General features: G+C 39.0%; 1 protein-coding gene across 6 annotated transcripts in view; it reads right to left on the reverse strand.

Annotated features, from left to right (window-relative positions):
- LOC126484613 (putative methyltransferase DDB_G0268948) overlaps nucleotides 1-18,754 on the reverse strand; it is a 137,383-nt gene that overhangs the window by 32,131 nt on the left and 86,498 nt on the right. For all 6 annotated transcript variants that reach the window (XM_050108198.1, XM_050108196.1, XM_050108193.1 and 3 more), the window contains exon 3: nucleotides 9,075-9,232. In XM_050108198.1, the coding sequence (XP_049964155.1) occupies nucleotides 9,075-9,232 (158 nt within the window). The remainder of the gene's footprint in view (nucleotides 1-9,074; nucleotides 9,233-18,754) is intronic.

Below are 18,754 nucleotides of genomic sequence, written 5' to 3' on the forward strand. Positions count from 1 at the left end.
GAACGACATGTGCTGATGTGTGAATAATCAGGCAGTTCCAGTGCACAATAGCTGTGAACACAGCCCATCCAATTCCCCATGGAGGAGAGAGAATTTCAATACATAGTCTACTGGTAGTAACAATAACAGTCTGGGAAACGAGTGTGAAAGAAAATGATGACAATCACAGGCACTGGCAGTTGGAAAACTAATATTTTCTGCATTTTTAGAACTGAAATGGATTAACAAACCAATGAGAAAAAGGATGATGAAAAGGATAAGTGCAGAAATATGCAACCAGCGCAGGCATATGCTATTGACGCAATTTTGACTAACAAGAAATTCTGGGAAGTCTGGACAAATCATTTGCATTGGAGAGTGAAGAAATCAGTACAAAATGGTTGTAATTTTAAAGATGTTTCTCAGACTGATGGGCTATTTAATAATTCAGAATATGTTTCTGACAACTGGATGGAAGCAATTAGCGTGGAAATTTGTTTTCCTAAAGCAGAGAGAGGAATGAAACTAACTGATGTAAAAATCGGGTCTAAGGAGACATTGAAAGAGATGGGATACAGTATTGACGGTAATGTTAATGTGAGTGATATTGTCCACTGTGCTATGAAAAGTGATGGAGCTGAACGCACATCCATTGGAAGGCAGGTTACAGGATTGATGCTTGAGGTGGACAGGATAGAGTCACGTATGTCAGACAGAGACTGTTAATGCATGTAGTTAATGGAAAAGGTGACAGGGACAGTTAATGGTGGGTCACTGTAAGGATCAGAACTTGAAAATAATGTATCTCATGTTAATTCAGATTTTGCAGCCCCTGCATTTGACACCACAGAAGAAGGTATTTGCACTTTTGTTTCTGTGGAGTGAAGAGACCCTCACATCTTTGGACTGTAACATAGATTCTAGCTGGTTGTGTTAATGAAGAACATGAATTCAGTTGGTTGAAGTCATGTGGCTATGAACAAATTGCTTATCCCAGCTTGGTGGGAGCAGAATGAGTTCTGAGTAGCAAGGAAGTTGGAGCAACATAAGTGTGAAGCAGGGACCAAGATTTTCTATAAATTGTTCTGTGATGATGAAGAAATACATAAACTGTTGTAGGCAATGATATTTATGGAATGTACAACCATTCATCAAAATTAAGATAAATGAGGTAAAGATAGGACATTTCTGGACTCTGGCAGTTGTGTGTTATCTTTAACAGAATCCTTTATGTGAAGTATAAAGGAACAAAAACCTGTGATGTTTCATGGTGGGAGGGGGATAAACACAGCAACAGGAGATGTGAGTGAGGGACATTATTAGAATTTAAAGTGATGTTTGTGATTTTAATACAAGTTATCTAATTATCCCATATCAAGTGAATGACATAATTTTAGATACCGATTTCTTGATGCATTATCAAAGAAATAGAAAATATAGAAAAAGGATAGATAAAAAATCTACTCACCAAGCAGTGAAGGGGAACAAACACACAAAACTTTACAAGCTTTTGACGCCAGTGACTCCTTCTTCTGGCAGAAGAGTTGAAGAGGAAGGAAGAGGAGTGAAGGGAAAGGACTGGAGAGGTTTAGGGAAAGGGGTGCAGTTCAGAAAAGTCACCGGGAACCCCAGGTCACCAGAGATTTAGCCAATGGGATAAGAAGGAAAGACTGATTTTGGGGACTGCTGGCAGAAGACTTGAAGGGAAAGGAAGAGGGTGAATGAAAAGGACTGTAGAGGTTTAGGGAAAGAGTTACAGTTCAGAAAAGTCACCCAGAACCCTGGGCAAGGGGAGAATTACTGGACGGGATGGGAAGGAAAGACTGATTGTTGGGGATTGCACCGGATGAGATTTGAAAACCTGAGAGCTTAAATATGGATGGCAGGGTAATATGCATGACAGAGATTACTACTAAAACATTGTGCATGAGTTAATAAGAGTGAAAAGCTAAGTGCATTGTATATAACAGAGATGGGAGGGGGGATGGAAAAAAATAGTCAAAGCAGAAAATGAAAGATGTAGAAAACTAAAATAGAATGAAGAAAGGAGTAGTTACTGTGAAGAAATGCTGAGACAGAAGGAATTAACATAAATTAAGGCCAGGTGGGTGTGAGAACCAAGGACATGTTGTAGTGCTAACTTCGATCCGCAGAGCTCTGAGAAACTGGTGTCTGGGGGAAGAATCCAGATGGCACGTATGGTGAAACGGGCACCAAGGTCACGATTGTCTTGTTGTACAGCATGCTCTGCAACAGGATATTGTGTGTTGCCTGTATACACCCTCTGCCTATGTCCATTCATCCTGACTGATAACTGGATGGCAGTCATGCTGATGTGAAAGGCCGAACAGTGTTTACGTAACAGCTTGTTTTCTTCTCATCCCATCCGGTAAGTCTCCCCTTGACACGGGTTTCTGGGTGACTTTTCTGAACTGTACCCCTTTCCCTAAACCTCTCCAGTCCTTTTCCTTCACTGCTCCTCCTTCCCTTCAACTCTCCTGAAAGAAAAAGGAGCCACTGGCTCCAAAAGCTTGTAAGTATTAAACTCTTTTGTGTGTGTGTATGTGTGTGTGTGTGTGTGTGTGTGTGTGTGTGTGTGTGTGTGTTCCCCTGCCACCACTTGGTGAGTAGATTTTTTATCTGTCCATTTACATTATTTATCAACAATTGATTATTTTCATTGAAATATAGAAAAAGATATTTCCAATTTGACAGTGGTTGAAGCTACAAATGAATACAATCCAAAGAAGTATTAAGAGGTGAGGCACAGGTAGCCCATATAATTACTATGCATGAAGAATGTGAGGAGCCTTGTGTGCATAAAGAGAATCAATAAAACATATCAATCATAATGTGACAAACTAAACAACATGTTGCATAATTATGTAGAGATATTATCACACAGGCCTAGTTGGGTAGTTGATTTCAAATACCCATTCAAAGACTTGTCATACAAATTGATAATAGTGAACTCAATGGGAAGCAAGTACCCCCAACAAGGCAAGTGAACTGTTAGCCATGGATTTATTTGGACTACTTCCCAAAGTTTTGGTATGTCGTTTTAGTGGACAAGTGTTCCCAAAATATATCAAGTTGCTTGCCCTCAGGAAAGCAAACAGTAAAACAATCATTGATGAACTTGAAAACGATTACATTTGCAATGTTGCCAGGCTAGCTAGGATCTTATCTGACAATGGACCATAGTTCATTTCAACCACATGGGAGACATTTATAGCAAAACACGGCATCAAATATGTACAAATATCTGTACATCACCTGGCTAACAATCCAACTCAGCACTACATGTGGAAAATTGTTCAGTTATTTTGGTCTTACACTAGTTCAAAGTATGCCAGTTGCGTGGAACAATTTCCTTATTTTGCAGATGTACTGAACAGTAATAAGAGTAGTGCAACAGGCATTTCCCTGCTTGAGGTGACTGATTGGGTTAAGCTGGCAAACTTGCTATATGAAATCACTGAATACCTCCCAAGACCGGAGAGGACATCAGCAAAGAGACATGACTGCTAGGAAGCAGATGGAAAAGGCAGCTGAGCAAAAGAAGCAATATGACACTTCAAATAAACTTGTAACTTACCACATTGAAGATTCGGTTGTAGTGAAGAGCAAAGAAAAGTCAATCTATATATAGTTTGAAATCAAGAAATAGTTGAAATTGTATTATGTGCCATTTCAAGTTACAGAATGTTTGCAACTAAATATGTAAAAGCCACAGTAACCAATTTTCAGAAAACCAGAGTTTAAAAAAATTGAAACACAAGTACAAACATTAATGTTGCTCATAATGTGAAAGTGTGGAGCAATTGGGTAGGATGGGGGAAGGGTGTGCAGATAGGCAGATGGGGTTAGGGGTGGGATCAGGAGTACAGACAGGGGCTCAGAAAGAACAGAGAGGCTTGGGAGACAGTGAACAGTGGAGAGTGAGACCATCAAGACTGGGAAAGTGGGTGGGTGATGGTGATGGGGGGAGGGGGGCAGGGGGAAGAAGGGTGCAACTAAATATTATGCAAGAGGATGTTGTTGTTGTTGTTGTTGTGGTCTTCAGTCCTGAGACTGGTTTGATGCAGCTCTCCATCCTATTCTATTCTGTGCAAGCTTCTTCATCTACCAGTAACTACTGCAACCTACATCCTTCTGAATCTGCTTAGTGTATTCATCTCTTGGTCTCCCTCTACTATCTTTACCCTACACACTGCCCTCCAAAACTAAATTGGTCATCCCTTGATGCCTCAGAACATGTCCTACCAACCGATCCCTTCTTCTAGTCAAGTTGTGCCACAAACTCCTCTTCTCCCCAATCCTATTCAATACCTCCTCATTAGTTATATGATCTACCCATCTAATCTTCAGCATTCTTCCGTAGCACTACATTTTGAAAGCTTCTATTCTCTTCTTGTCCAAACTATTTATCGTCCATATTTCACTTCCATACATGGCTACACTCCATACAAATGCTTTCAGAAACGACTTTCTGACACTTAAAACTATACTCAATGTTAACAAATTTCTCTTCTTCAGAAACGCTTTCCTTGCTATTGCCAGTCTCCATTTTATATCATCTCTACTTCGACCATCATCAGTTATTTTGCTCCCCAAATAGCAAAACTCCTTTACTACTTTAAGTGTCTCATTTCCTAATCTAATTCCCTCAGCATCACCCGACATAATTCGACGACATTCCATTATCCTCATTTTGCTTTTGTTGATGTTCATCTTATATCCTCCTTTCAAGACACTAACCATTCCATTCAACTGCTCTTCCAAGTCCCTTGGTGTCTCTAACAGAATCACAATGTCATCGGCGAACCTCAAAGTTTTTATTTCTTCTCCATGGATTTTAATACCTACTCCGAATTTTTCTTTTGTTTCCTTCACTGCTTGCTCAATATACAGATTGAATAATATCGGGGAGAGGCTACAACCCTGTTTCACTCCCTTCCCAACTACTGCTTCCCTTTCATGTCCCTCGACTCTTATAACTGCCATCTGGTTTCTGTACAAATTGTAAATAGCCTTTCGCGCCCTGTATTTTACCCCTGCCACCTTCAGAGTTTGAAAGAGAGTATTCCATTCAACATTGTCAAAAAGCTTTCTCTAAGTCTGCAAATGCTAGAAATGTAGGTTTGCCTTTTCTTAATCTAGCTTCTAAGATAAGTTGTAGGGTCAGTATTGCCTCACGTGTTCCAATATTTCTACGGAATCCAAACTGATCTTCCCGGAAGTCAGCTTCTACTAGTTGTTCCATTTGTCTGTAAAGAATTCGCGTTAGTATTTTGCAACTGTCACTTATTAAACTGATAGTTCGGTAATTTTCGCATCTGTCAACACCTGCTTTCTTTGGGATTGGAATTATTATATTCTTCTTGAAGTCTGAGGGAATTTTTCTTGTCTCATACATCTTGCTCACCAGATGGCAGAGTTTTGTGAGGACTGGTTCTCTCAAGGCTGTCAGTAGTTCTAATGGAATGTTGTCTACACCCGAGGCCTTGTTTCGACTTAGGTCTTTCAGTGCTCTGTCAAACTCTTCACGCAGTATCATATCTCCCATTTCATCTTCATCTATATCTTCTTCCATTTCCATAATATTGCCATCAAGAACATCCCTCTTCTATAGACACTCTATATACTCCTTCCACCTTTCTGCTTTCCCTTCTTTGCTTAGAACTGGGTTTCCATTTGAGCTCTTGATATTCATACAAGTGGTTCTCTTTTCTCCAAAGGTCTCTTTAATTTTACTGTAGGCAGTATCTATCTTACCCCTGGTGAGATAAGCCTCTACATCCTTACATTTGTCCTCTAGCCATCCCTGCTTAGCCATTTTGCACTTCCTGTTGATCTCATTTTTGAGATGTTTGTATTCCTATTTGCCTGCTTCATTTACTGCGTTTTTATATTTTCTCCTTTCATCATTTAACTTCAATATTTCTTCTGTTACCCAAGGATTCCTAGTAGCCCTTGTCTTTTTAGCTACTTGATCCTCTGCTACCTTCACTATTTCATCCCTCAAAGCTACCCATTCTTCTTCTACTGTATTTCTTTCCCCCATGCATGTCAGTTGTTCCCTTATGCTCTCCCTGAAACTCTGTACAACCTCTGGTTTAGTCAGTTTATCCACATCCCATCTCCTTAAATTCCCACCTTTTTTCAGTTTCTTCAGTTTTAATCTACAGTTCATAACCAATAGATTGTGGTCTGAGTCCATATCTGCCCCTGGAAATGTCTTACAATTTAAAACCTGGTTCCTAAATCTCTGTCTTACAATTATGTAATCTATCTGAAACTTGTCAGTATCTCCAGGCTTCTTCATGTATACAACTTCCTATTATGATTCTTGAACCAAGTGTTAGCTATGATTAAGTTGTGCTCTGTGCAAAATTCTACCAAATGGCTTCCTCTTTCATTTCTTACCCCCAATCCATATTCACCTACTATGTTTCCTTCTCTCCCTTTTCCTACTCTTGAATTCTAGTCACCCATGACTATTAAATTTTCCTCTCTCTTCACTATGTGAATAATTTCTTTTATTTTATCACACATTTCTTCAATTTCTCCATCATCTGCAGAGCTAGTTGGCATATAAACTTGTACTACTGTAGTAGGCATGGGCTTCGTGTCTATCTTGGCCACAATAATGCGTTCACTATGTTGTGTGTAGTAGCTTACCTGCACTCCTATTTTTTATTCATTATTAAACCTACTCCTGCATTACCCCTATTTGATTTTGTATTTATAACCCTGTATTCACCTGACCCACTATATCTAACTTTAACCTATCAACTCACCTTTTTCAATTTTCTAACCTACCTGCCTGATTAAGTGATCTGACATTCCACGCTCCAATCCATAGAATGCCAGTTTTCTTTCTCCTGATAACGATGTCCTCTTGAGTAGTCTCCACCCAGAGATCAGAGTGAGGGACTATTTTACCTCCGAAATATTTTACCCAAGAGGATGCCATCATCATTTGACCATACAGTAAAGTTGCATGCCCTCGGGAAAAATTATGGCTGTAGTTCCCCCTTGCTTTTAGCCGTTCCAGTACCAGTACAGCAAGGCCGTTTTGGTTAGTGTTACGAGACCAGATCAATCATCCAGAGTATTGGCCCTGCAACTACTGAAAAGGCTGCTGCTCCTCTTCAGGAACCACACATTTGTCTGGCCTCTCAGCAGATACCCCTCCGTTGTGGTTGCACCTACGGTACGGCTATCTGTATCGCTGAGGCACACAAGCCTCCCCACCAACGGCAAGGTCCATGGTTCAGGGGGGGGGGGGGGAGGGGGGGGGATACAAGAGGATAGTATTAAGGAAAAGCATGCCAGCAATCTCATCTGCAATGCAATACAATTAGGGAGATTTTTAAATGTAACACATAAAGAACTGAGGTTTTTGGTTCATTTATGCATGTTTAGGATGTCTAGGAACTTCACATGAAGTTTCATTCAATGTGTGCCCAATTATCTCTATTTTGGCAATCTGTACATCATTTTTATTACCCAGGAATTGCATAGTATAGCTTTTTTGGAAGATGAAGATTTAAGTCATTGGCTGTGAATCCACTGTAAGCCTTGTCAGATACTATCCTGGTTGTGTCTCATATTGTGTTTGGGGTAGTGGAAGACAAGATTTCAAGCTCCTAGTATTTTCTATCAATGCCCTCCCAACACTGGGGATCAAACAAACTGTTAGCAGTAGCATTGTAATAACCATGTTTAATGCTACACTTCATTTTGTTGTGCTTCATTTCAACTGCTTGTGCTACAATGAGGGATGAAGCAGTTCTTTATCATCATGGAAACTACCTACAAATCTACCGTCAAAAACAGAGTTCACTGTCCACAACATGTGAAGACGAAAATGGCTCTGAGCACTATGGGACTTAACATCTGAGGTCATCAGTCCCCTAGAACTACTTAAACCTAACTAACCTACGGACATCACACACACCCACGCCCGAGGCAGGATTCGAACCTGCGAACGTAGTGGTCGCGTAGTTCCAGACTGAAGTGCCTAGAACCACTCGGCCACACCAACTGGCTGTGAAGAAGATCTATATGTAGCACAAAGTGGGGTAGTAGTGGGAGCATTACATCAGGGAGATGGAATCTCTTCTCTCTGTGTTGGTGTTAACATGCATTTAGATTTTTGTGTGTCTCGTTGCAAGGTGCACTAAACATCATAAACCTGATCTGTGATGTGCCAAAAATAAAGATATTGGCATTGATAAAAATGTACCATAAAAACTATTTTCTTGGAATTTATTTGGTACAAATATCATCATTTTTAAATGTACTTTCTGCTTGTTGGATTAACAATTTTCTCCTTTTCAACAATTCTGTAATAAAATATTTAAAATTTCTATGAAATTCAATTTTCTTGGCCAAACATCCTAACACAACCATTATAACAATACAAAATAGCATGAGGAAGATGACAAATATGTTCAAAATTCCTTGATGTAAAGATGATTCCTTTGCAAATAAACAAACAGAACCACTCGGCCACACCAACCGGCTGTGAAGAAGATCTATATGTAGCACAAAGTAGGGTAGTAGTGGGAGCATTACATCAGGGAGATGGAATCTCTTCTCTCTGTGTTGGTGTTAACATGCATTTAGATTTTTGTGTGTCTCATTGCAAGGTGCACTAAACATCATAAACCTGATCTGTGATGTGCCAAAAATAAAGATATTGGCATTGATAAAAATGTACCATAAAAACTATTTTCTTGGAATGTATTTGGTACAAATATCATCATTTTTAAATGTACTTTCTGCTTGTTGGATTAACAATTTTCTCCTTTTCAACAATTCTGTAATAGAATATTTAAAATTTCTATGAAATTCAATTTTCTTAGCCAAACATCCTAACACAACCATTATAACAATACAAAATAGCATGAGGAAGATGACAAATATGTTCAAAATTCCTTGATGTAAAGATGATTCCTTTGCAAATAAACAAACAGGAGTTCTTTCCCCAACTTTACCAAGCTTGTACTGCAGCACTAATGGCCTTTCGCTTTAAAGTTATATTTCAGATTAACAGAAACTTTTGTAATTAACAACAGCCATACCTGTAAACAATGTTTGGGATGGTATTGTTCTTTTGGGCTTCAACAATCTGAGTTTCACTTGGATCAATCCCAATGACTGTTTGGAAATATGGTGCCAGTACTTCAGTACTTTGACCTGAACCACAGCCTACATCTACAGCCAGAGCTAAATCAGTAACCTACAAATAAGAAAATAATAAAATTAACAAGAGTAATAGCAGCAGTCACTAAGATGAGAAATAGTACCCACTGTATAGATGTATCATAGAGTGGTCGACAGGAATTGAAGTTTTCAATCTCTTTTGTGTGCCTGTTGACCACTCGATGCCCTAACTGTATTATGAATGATTATCTTTGCTGTCTTCTTTATTTATATTCCACACAGGATTTTCCATTATCAAATATATCTTCCGTCTAAATAGTCTGGGACTATTAGGTATCATAATTTTCTCCATTGCAGAAGTAAGAATATACAGATAAATAAACAAAAGTATAATGACTGAGACAAGAATATTCTGAGATTAAATATTTTTGCAACTGTTTCCAGTATGTATTATAATGTTGCTGGCAAATCATCACTTTATTTTTTTTAACATTTCATGTGTTTCTGCACTTTAGATGAAATTGTATACAAACTTTAATGAGTAACAAAATGTTTCACTAACTCTGAACACGATTTTCAAAACTGTTGGAATGACGACATTCTACCACACTGACTCCAATTGGATGAGTAAAAATATTCATTTATTATTTATTATTCATTATTATGCAGTTTTAAAATGTTTGTATAACATAATCAATCAAAATGGACCTATCTACATCTACATACATACGCCACAAGCCACCATATGGTGCTTGGCGGAGAATACCCTGTACCACTACTAGTTATTTCCTTTCCTATTATACTCACAAACAGAGCAAAGGAAAAACAACTGTCTCTATGCCTCCATAGAAACCACAATTTCTTGTATGTTACCTTTGCAGTCCTTATGCGAAATGTATGCTGGTAGCAGTAGAATCGTTCTGTAGTCAGCTTCAAATGCAGGTTCTCTAAATTTTTCACTGTGTTCTTGAAAAGAATGTTGCCATACCTCCAGGAATACCAATTTGATTACAGAACGTATATACAGCCACTTCGGTTGCACAAAATTTTGTCAGTTGACCATGGTTTCGATTGCACTAGGGCACTCTTCATCAGAATAAAAAGTTACACGGGATACATATAATCACACCATGGTTTAAAATGTCTGAGCAAAAATAACTTTTTATTCTGATGAAGATTGTTACATAGAACACATGTAATCACAACATCGTTTAAAACGTCTGAGCAAAAGTGATTCTTTATTCTGATGAAGATTGCCCTAGCACAGTTGAAACCATGGTCAATTGACAAAGTGGCTGTATATATATCCTGTAATTAAATAGCATGTGGTTGCTGGATCACAGCTACTCAAATGTTTAAAATTTCAAAACCCATTTGAATTCCTGAAGCATCCCTGTAATACTTGTGTGTAGTTCAAACCTACTGGTAACAAATATAGGAGGCCAACTCTGAACTGCCTTGATGTCTTCCTTCAATCCAACCTGGTGTGGATCTCAAACACTCCAGCAGCACTCAAGAATAGGTCACACCACTACCCTGTATGTGGTCTGCTTTACAAATGAACCACACTTTCCTAAAATTCTCCCAATAAACTGAAGATAACCATTTGCCTTCCCTACGATGATCCTCACACTCTGACTTGACTTCGTATCACTTTGCAACATTACACTCAGATATGTAAATGATGTGGTGTATCAAAACATTACGTGTTTGCTTTTCCTATCCATCAACATTAGCTTACATATTTCTACATTTAGAGCTTTCCTTCTCATCCCATCCAATAAGTCTCTCCTGACTCGGGATTCTGCGTGACTTTTCTGAATTCTACCACTTTTCCTAAATCTCTCCAGACCTTTTCCTTCACTCCTCTTCCTTCCCCTTCAACCCTTCTGCTGGAAGAAGGAGCCACTGACTCCAAAAGCTGGTGTAAGTAAAACCTTTTTTATGTGTGTATTCTCCTGCCATCACTTGGTGAGTAGATTTTTTTATCTATCCAATTACATTATATTCCAACAAATCAGAGTTGATGAGTACTGGCTTTGGTAGAAGCTGAATTCTTCTACAGACACAAGAATAATTATCAATGAGTTGAGGGTTTGCAGACATCTTGGAGCTGAAGTCAGTGATGATGTAATTTATAAATTCAATGAACCGTTGCACGATGTACAAAATGATGTTGAATAAGACAATGTATGATAAAAAGAACATAGAGGGGAACATATTGCATAATGAGATGACATGTTATATGATAATGAGAGGATGGTAAAATCATAAACACATGTGAAATACACAATAATATTTAAGGAGATTACTTATTTATTTATTTACATGATTAGTTCCATAGGATCAAATTGAGGAGCAGATATCCAAAATCATGGAATATGTCAGTACATGAAATTACAACTTAAAAGTAATCACAAATAAAATAAAATCTTTATGAACCCAAAAAAGTCAAGCCATAAGTTAAGTAAACACAATCAACAATGTAACATAAGATCGGCTTAATTTTTTAAAGGAACTCCTCAACAGAACAGAAGGAGTGACTTATAAGGAAACTCTTCAGTTTCGATTTCAAAGCATGTGGATTACTATTAAGATGTTTGAATACTTGTGGTAGCTCATTGAAAATGGATACTGCACACATTTCTGCACAAGAGTTCAGGAAGTGCGATCCAAATGCAGATTGGATTTATGCCGAGTATTAACTGTGTGAAAGCTGCATTTTTTTTTTTTTTTTTTTTTTTTTTTTTTTTTTTTTTTTTTTTTTTTTTTTTAAAAGAATCCAATGTTAAAATAACCAGACTACTGGGCAGAGGTCGATAAGAGGTTCGCGCCCTTACACCACTTATTGCCCGAACTGCCCATTTCTGAGCCAGAAATAGCCTTTTAGAATGGGAATATTAACCCCAAGATATAGTACCATATGACATGTGTGAATGAAAACAAGTGCCAGATCTGTGACATACAAATGTCAGGTTTATTTGAATTCTGTGTTAGAAACTGAAGAAACTGAGTCTTACTGTGATTTAGCATTAGATTATTTTCCACAAGCCATGAACTTATGTCATGAACTGCACTAGACAATTCATACTGGTTTAAAAGACAATCCATACAACAGTCTTACAGAATTCTTGGATACTTCTAACATAGAAATTGAGTTTTAAGTCGGTGATTGCAATACTGCACAACTGATTAATGTAGCATAAATAACTTGTACTTGTAATGTAAAAAATAACTAATATAGTAACTTCTTATGTATCTTGACATTATTATAAAGCCTATTTCATTACATGTGGCACAGGCAAACAGAGAACAAATAAAAAAAATTGCACTATTTGAAACATAGTCAATGTTGCACACAACATCCTTTACTACCAAACTAGTGTCATCAGCAAACAGAAATATTTTAGAATTACCCATAATACTAGAGGGCATATCATTTATATAAATAAGAAACATGAGTGGCCACAACACTGATCCCTAGGGCACACCCCATTTGACTGAACTCCACTCAGACGCCCCATCACAGCCATTCTCAACACTGTGAATAATGACTTTTGCTGTCTGTTGTTAAAGTAAGAGGTGAACCAATTGTGAGCTACTCCCCGTATTCCATAATGGTCCAACTTATGGAGCAATATTTTGTGATTAACACAATCGAAAGCCTTAGTCAAATCAAAAAATATGCCTAGTGTTCGAAACCTTTTGTTTACAGATTCATTAACTTCATGATGTCACTCTATGAGGTATTTTTAATAAATTACCCACAATCTTTCAGTATAGCACACAGGCAACAGTCATACAGCTTTCAACAGCAAATTAAAATAGTTTATAAAAGGTGCTGTCAATTTGCACACATAAAATCTTTTCATTTTTTCAGTAACAAAGTTGATATAAATCTTTACATTGCAAGGTATTCATCTCTGCTGTAATACTATTTTTGCAGCTAGCAGTTATGAACAGTTATTATACATGGTGCTGTTAAGCATTTTGTTCTAGTGGTGTGGTCCTCAGAATGAATGTTCTGGTTTGCATATACAAAACTGTTACAATTATCTATGATTTTCCTAATGAATGTATAAGCATAGTAATGGAAGGATATGGAGTTTCTTAAATAATGGTCTCCCAGAGCTTCTGCAACTGCATTTGCAAGTCTCTTAAATTCTCATTTGGCATATGAATTATGTTCTTTGGCTGAAGAGTTTCCTCAAATGATTACACTACTTTACATAATGATTCTTCTTTGCAAAAATACATATTTTTACTGCCTCTCTAGTTGTGCACACAGAAAGAATTTTCAGGCCATAAGTAATGGTACTCAGAGTTAGTAGGTGCTTTATTTGAACTGTGACTACCAGCACTGTGTGTGTGTGTGTGTGTGTGTGTGTGTGTGTGTGTGTGTGTGTGTGTGTGAATGTACTTATTTTATGGGAAAATAGGACATGTGATTCTAACTCTGCTACAAAAGATAAAAGTTAGAAATTATCCTATGGTAGAGCCTTGTGGTACACCATACTTAAGACACTGTTTTCCCATGGAATAAGATTTTGTACATTATTTCTTTCTTGGGATTAGCAATGAACTATATGAACATCAAAACTCTTCTTGCACCAAAAATACTATAAAATTCTTGATAAAGTGATATTAAAATATCTTTTATTGGGAAAAATTAATAACTCTGGAAATAATGTTAAAACTGTGTGCAATGTAGTAAAAAGCAAGGCAGGTTAAACACCTTCTAAGGCCCCAAATGTTGTTCTAAATACTGATGATGATGAAATTGACAATGAGGAAAAACTACCAAGATATTCTATGAACACTTCTGTAATGTAACTGAACAGATAAGCTTTGGGTCACCTGCATGTGAAGAAATACCAGGTGATTATAATTAAATTCAAAGAACAATGGATTGAGAGTAAAGATGCTCATGAATCCACATGAGACAGTCACATGTAGCGAGTGCAATGGTTCTTTGTGCACAACATGTGGTTTGATAGAACCCCAAATTTGGCAGTTCTGTGTATTCACTGTACCCTGTAGTGTAAAATGTGCATTGTCTCTCCACAGAATATTGCCCAGTCATTTGTCATCAACTTCAATATGTTTAAAATCTTCTCTGTTTTCAACCTGTGTCAATTCCAATAAAATTCTCAAGCTTTCAATGGCTAGCTCTGCCATCGTCATCAGGAGTAAAACTACTGACTGCCGAGACTGGCACCAGAAGCCAAGACAGTGGCTTTCCTGCCATACTGTGGGACAATGAGCAGCAAGTTAGGACATCTACTGCAGAAACATGGATTGAGACCAGTATTCTGGCCTGTCCCCAAGATTCGAGGTATGTTGTGCCCTATTAAAGATGACATAGCTCTTTGTGTGACTGGTGTGTATGGTGCCCTTTACGAGTGCAGCAGCAGCTATATAGGCCAGACAATTCGCACAGTTGCGGAGCATTGTACTGAGCACAAGAGACATATTAAGCAAAGTGAGCTCGACAAGTCAGCCATAGCTGAGCATTGCCTCAAAAAACGGACACAAAATATAGTTTGAGAACACAAGCATCTTGGCTCTTATGTCAACAAACTCGGACTCTATTATAAAAGAGGCAACCAACATTAGAATGAACCGCAACAATTTCAACAGAGACCAGGGCTACACACTAATTAGGGTGTGGGTAAGGGCTTTGGATGCCGAAAGGAAGCAATGGTGGATGCTTAATGCTTGTAGGGAGGTGGGAGTGGCAGTTTCGAACATGGTGCCGGCCCCTCATGCCATCTGACGTCACTTGATCCTGCAGCAGGTCAAAGATGCTACGAGCTGCCCAATTCGACTTCCATGCATGCATCATTTCGGCTCTCTCTGATTTGTGCCAGTGGCCGTAATCATAGGTATACTTGTACAAGCGGGAAATAGTGGCAGTCAGTAGTTTTACTCGTGATGGTGATTGTGGAGCTTGCAATCAAAAGCTCAAGAATTTTATTGGACTTGATGCAGCTTGAGAATCAAGAAGATTTTATCCACTCATGCCACTGTGAAAAACACTGAGGACACAAACTTCAATATGTGTCAAAAGCCAAAGAGAAAATTCAGAACGTTGCTGCGGATCATGAGATTTCAGTTGCTGCACCACTTAGATCTTGCAGAGGTACTAGTGTAAAATAAACCATAACACTTTCCCTACTGCTGACCATGGCATAAACAATTCTCGTGACACTGCACAAGTACTAGCACTACCCCGGGCATGTGCTGTGTGGTCAGTTACAACAACAGCAACCTCTTCCATAACTTCCCCTCGGATAAGACACATATCTTTTCCAGGTGCCACACCAATCTCACCTATGTTTCTGAACTTCACTATCATCTCCTTTGAATCATTTAATGGCATTTAGTCTCTTCTCATAGCATTCAGTAAGCAATAATTTCTCAATGTAGCACTATAATTACTACCATTAACATAAGAAGGTTTCACTATCAGTGCACAGTCTCTCTTCTCGATAGCAACATTGTTCACTCATGTTATGGCTTATTAAATGACAGCAAGTATGTCATATCATCATACAAACAGTGTAAAGCTCCTCATAGCCACAACTGGAAGTCATTTGTTTTCCAACAAAAATCGGTTACGCATTAACGCATCAGCATATCTATCAAGTTTTGACAACAATTACACCCCACAGTGGACCTTCATGAGCAGCTGCACTTTAGGTAAAAATCATCCAGTACATATCCTCAAGAATTAACTCCCTATTACTATTCACAAAATTACTGTTATCTCCACCAACAAATAGGGAAGAGAAAAAACTGGGATTTCACAAAAAAGTAAACATTCTTCTGGAATTGACAACATATCTAGTGAGCTACTGAAAATATGTGTGTGTTTGGAGTTTACAGGTACTGAACAGTGAGGTTATCAGTGCCCTTTCAAATATTAAAGGAAATGACATGGATAAAATGGTTAAAAATGTTATCAACCAGTGAAGAGTAAACCTACAAAATGACACTCATTCCCACCTCACTTGTGTTGACTCACACAATCACTCTATCTCATATGCCTTAAGACAGCAGAGAAAGTGTAAAAGGTACTATACCTGGAATTAAGACATAAGTAAAGCTATAGAAGAGCTAAAACAATGGTAAAGGGAAATGTGACATGTTGATCACTTACAGAAAACATGGGTGAGCCAGTCACCCTGTTAACACATTAAGAACATCTTCCTAAAATTTTAGGAAACAAGTTGGACAATTTATAAAATATTAAAACTCTCACCACATTCATTTGAACATCACTGAAAATAGGGGGCAGAACTGTTGGCAAATTTGCTACTGTCCTCAGGCCTGAAAACAAAATGCAGTCTAATAAAATGTGGTCCACAGTGATTCATAAACCACAAGCATCACACATTGTATGGTCTTCTCGTCGGAGCAAGAACCCATGTGTCATGCAAAGATGAGTAAGAAGGACCACAACCTGTTTGCATTGCTGAAAGGAGTTACGTCATGGCTGTGGTGTGAACTTTACTATGTGCAGCTTATTGTCCATCACTCTAGCCCCATTCCTCTGACTGATGTATGACTATACCTCAACAACAAGGTGATAGTATGCAGGTGAATGGCACACTGAACAAACTACGGATCTCAACATGTCTCCTAGGCTGCTACAGCTGCCCATTTATTCCCTGCAATACCCACATGTCCTGGCACTCAGTAGGAAGACATCTCTTTGCCCAGCCTTTGTACAGGGTGGCGCAGATGGATCGGGTGGTTTTGAAGTGGACTGTACGTCTGGAGGGGGGGAGCCAGGTGTTCGGCGACTTCGTCCTGTGGTGGGGGGGGGGGGGGACGGGAAGTTTCAGTTGCAGGCTGGCAGTCAGTCGCGATGGCTACGTGGTCCGTTGAGCATCGTGTTTTCGCAGTGGAAGAGTTCATACGCAATAACGAGTCAATTGTTGCTGTGACGCGTGCCTTTCGCCGGCGTTTCAACATCCCACCTCGTGGTAGTGTTCCTAAGCGAGATACGATATTGAGTTGGGTGCATAATTTCCGCACTACTGGTTCATGTGCTCCAAAATGGACGCCTAGACCGCCAACAATAACAACGCCTGAGAACGTGGAGCGTGTGAGACGCGATGTCACTGCGAGCCCACGTCGATCAACGAGACGTCGTGCTCAAGTTCTTGGAATGTCACGTCGGAGCCTCCAAAGGATTCTTAACGAAGAACTGAAATTCCACCCCTATAAAATCCTGTTGGTACAGAAGATTCTCCCAACAGACCATCTTCAAAGGCTTCAGTTTAGCCAACAGATGTTGGAGTTATTGGAAGATGTAAACCTGATTATCATGATGTCTGACGAGGCTCACTTTCACATTAACGGATACGTAAACAAGCAAAATTGCCGTTACTGGGCCGACACTAACCCAAGAGATCTACACCAGCGGCCTCTCCATAGTGACAAAGTGACGGTTTGGTGTGGGGTTTCTAAGGTAGGGATAATTGGTCCTTACTTTTTTGAAAATTAAAGGGAGCAGGCGGTTACTGTTAATTCGCAGCGTTATGTGAACATGATTGAAGATTTTCTTCTCCCACAACTTGAAGAGAACAATTACGACATGGGCAATATGTGGTTCCAACAAGACGGGGCAACTGCACATACCGCTAGGATATCAATGCAAGCTGTACGCGCTCTGTTCCCTGGCCGTTTGATTTCCCGTAATGGAGATGTCCATTGGCCCCCTCGCTCGCCGGACCTCACGGTATGTGACTTTTTCTTATGGGGCTATTTAAAAGCAAGGGTCTACATGAACAAACCCCGGACCATTCAGGAGTTGAAGGCAGCAATTCACACCGAAATCACATCAATTCCTGGTGATGTGCTTGAGCGGGCAATGCGGAACGTTAAGGACCGACTCCAAGAATGCGTCGCTCGAGAAGGAGGGCATTTGATGGATGTAATTTTTAAAAACTAACATTACTATTTTTTTGTTAATAAACTTCCATTGTAACTACACGTTTTGCACTTTATTTCAATCCAATACCTTTACAATTGACAGTTTGACAAGTATTTTAAAACCACCCGATCCATCTGCGCCACCCTGTAGTTGGAGGAAGGCATCCTGGATGTTCTGGACTACTTTATCTGCCATGTACAAGCATTGTACAGAACAAAGGGCACTCAGGGAAACTGAATGGACAACAAATTTACCGCTCATAACACATCTCATCTGCTTCAGTGCCTACAAGGACACATGCAATTCTGTGTTGAATACAGTAAAGTTGTGAGGAAATTAGAGCTTGAGGAGATGATCAGGGAAAACAACAAACCAACCAATGGAATTCCTCATTTTAGACCCATCCATAAATACAACTACAAAGTTGTGGTGCTCAGTTAAAATGTCATAAAACAATGTATTAAAAACATATGCAGGGGTGCAACCTCTTCTGCATCGCACCAAATCTAAAATCTCTCTGGGCTTTTGCAGTAACCAGGATGGCAGGCAGTTAAAACCCAGGACTGGGATTGAACTTGCTCCATACTAAGTGATGCTAGTTCACACTTCATGCAGATCATCCCAAATGGTCTAGTTGCCCATCGACAATTGGTA

This window comes from Schistocerca serialis, chromosome 6 (genome assembly GCF_023864345.2).
Source record: "Schistocerca serialis cubense isolate TAMUIC-IGC-003099 chromosome 6, iqSchSeri2.2, whole genome shotgun sequence".
Lineage (NCBI taxonomy): Eukaryota > Metazoa > Arthropoda > Insecta > Orthoptera > Acrididae > Schistocerca > Schistocerca serialis.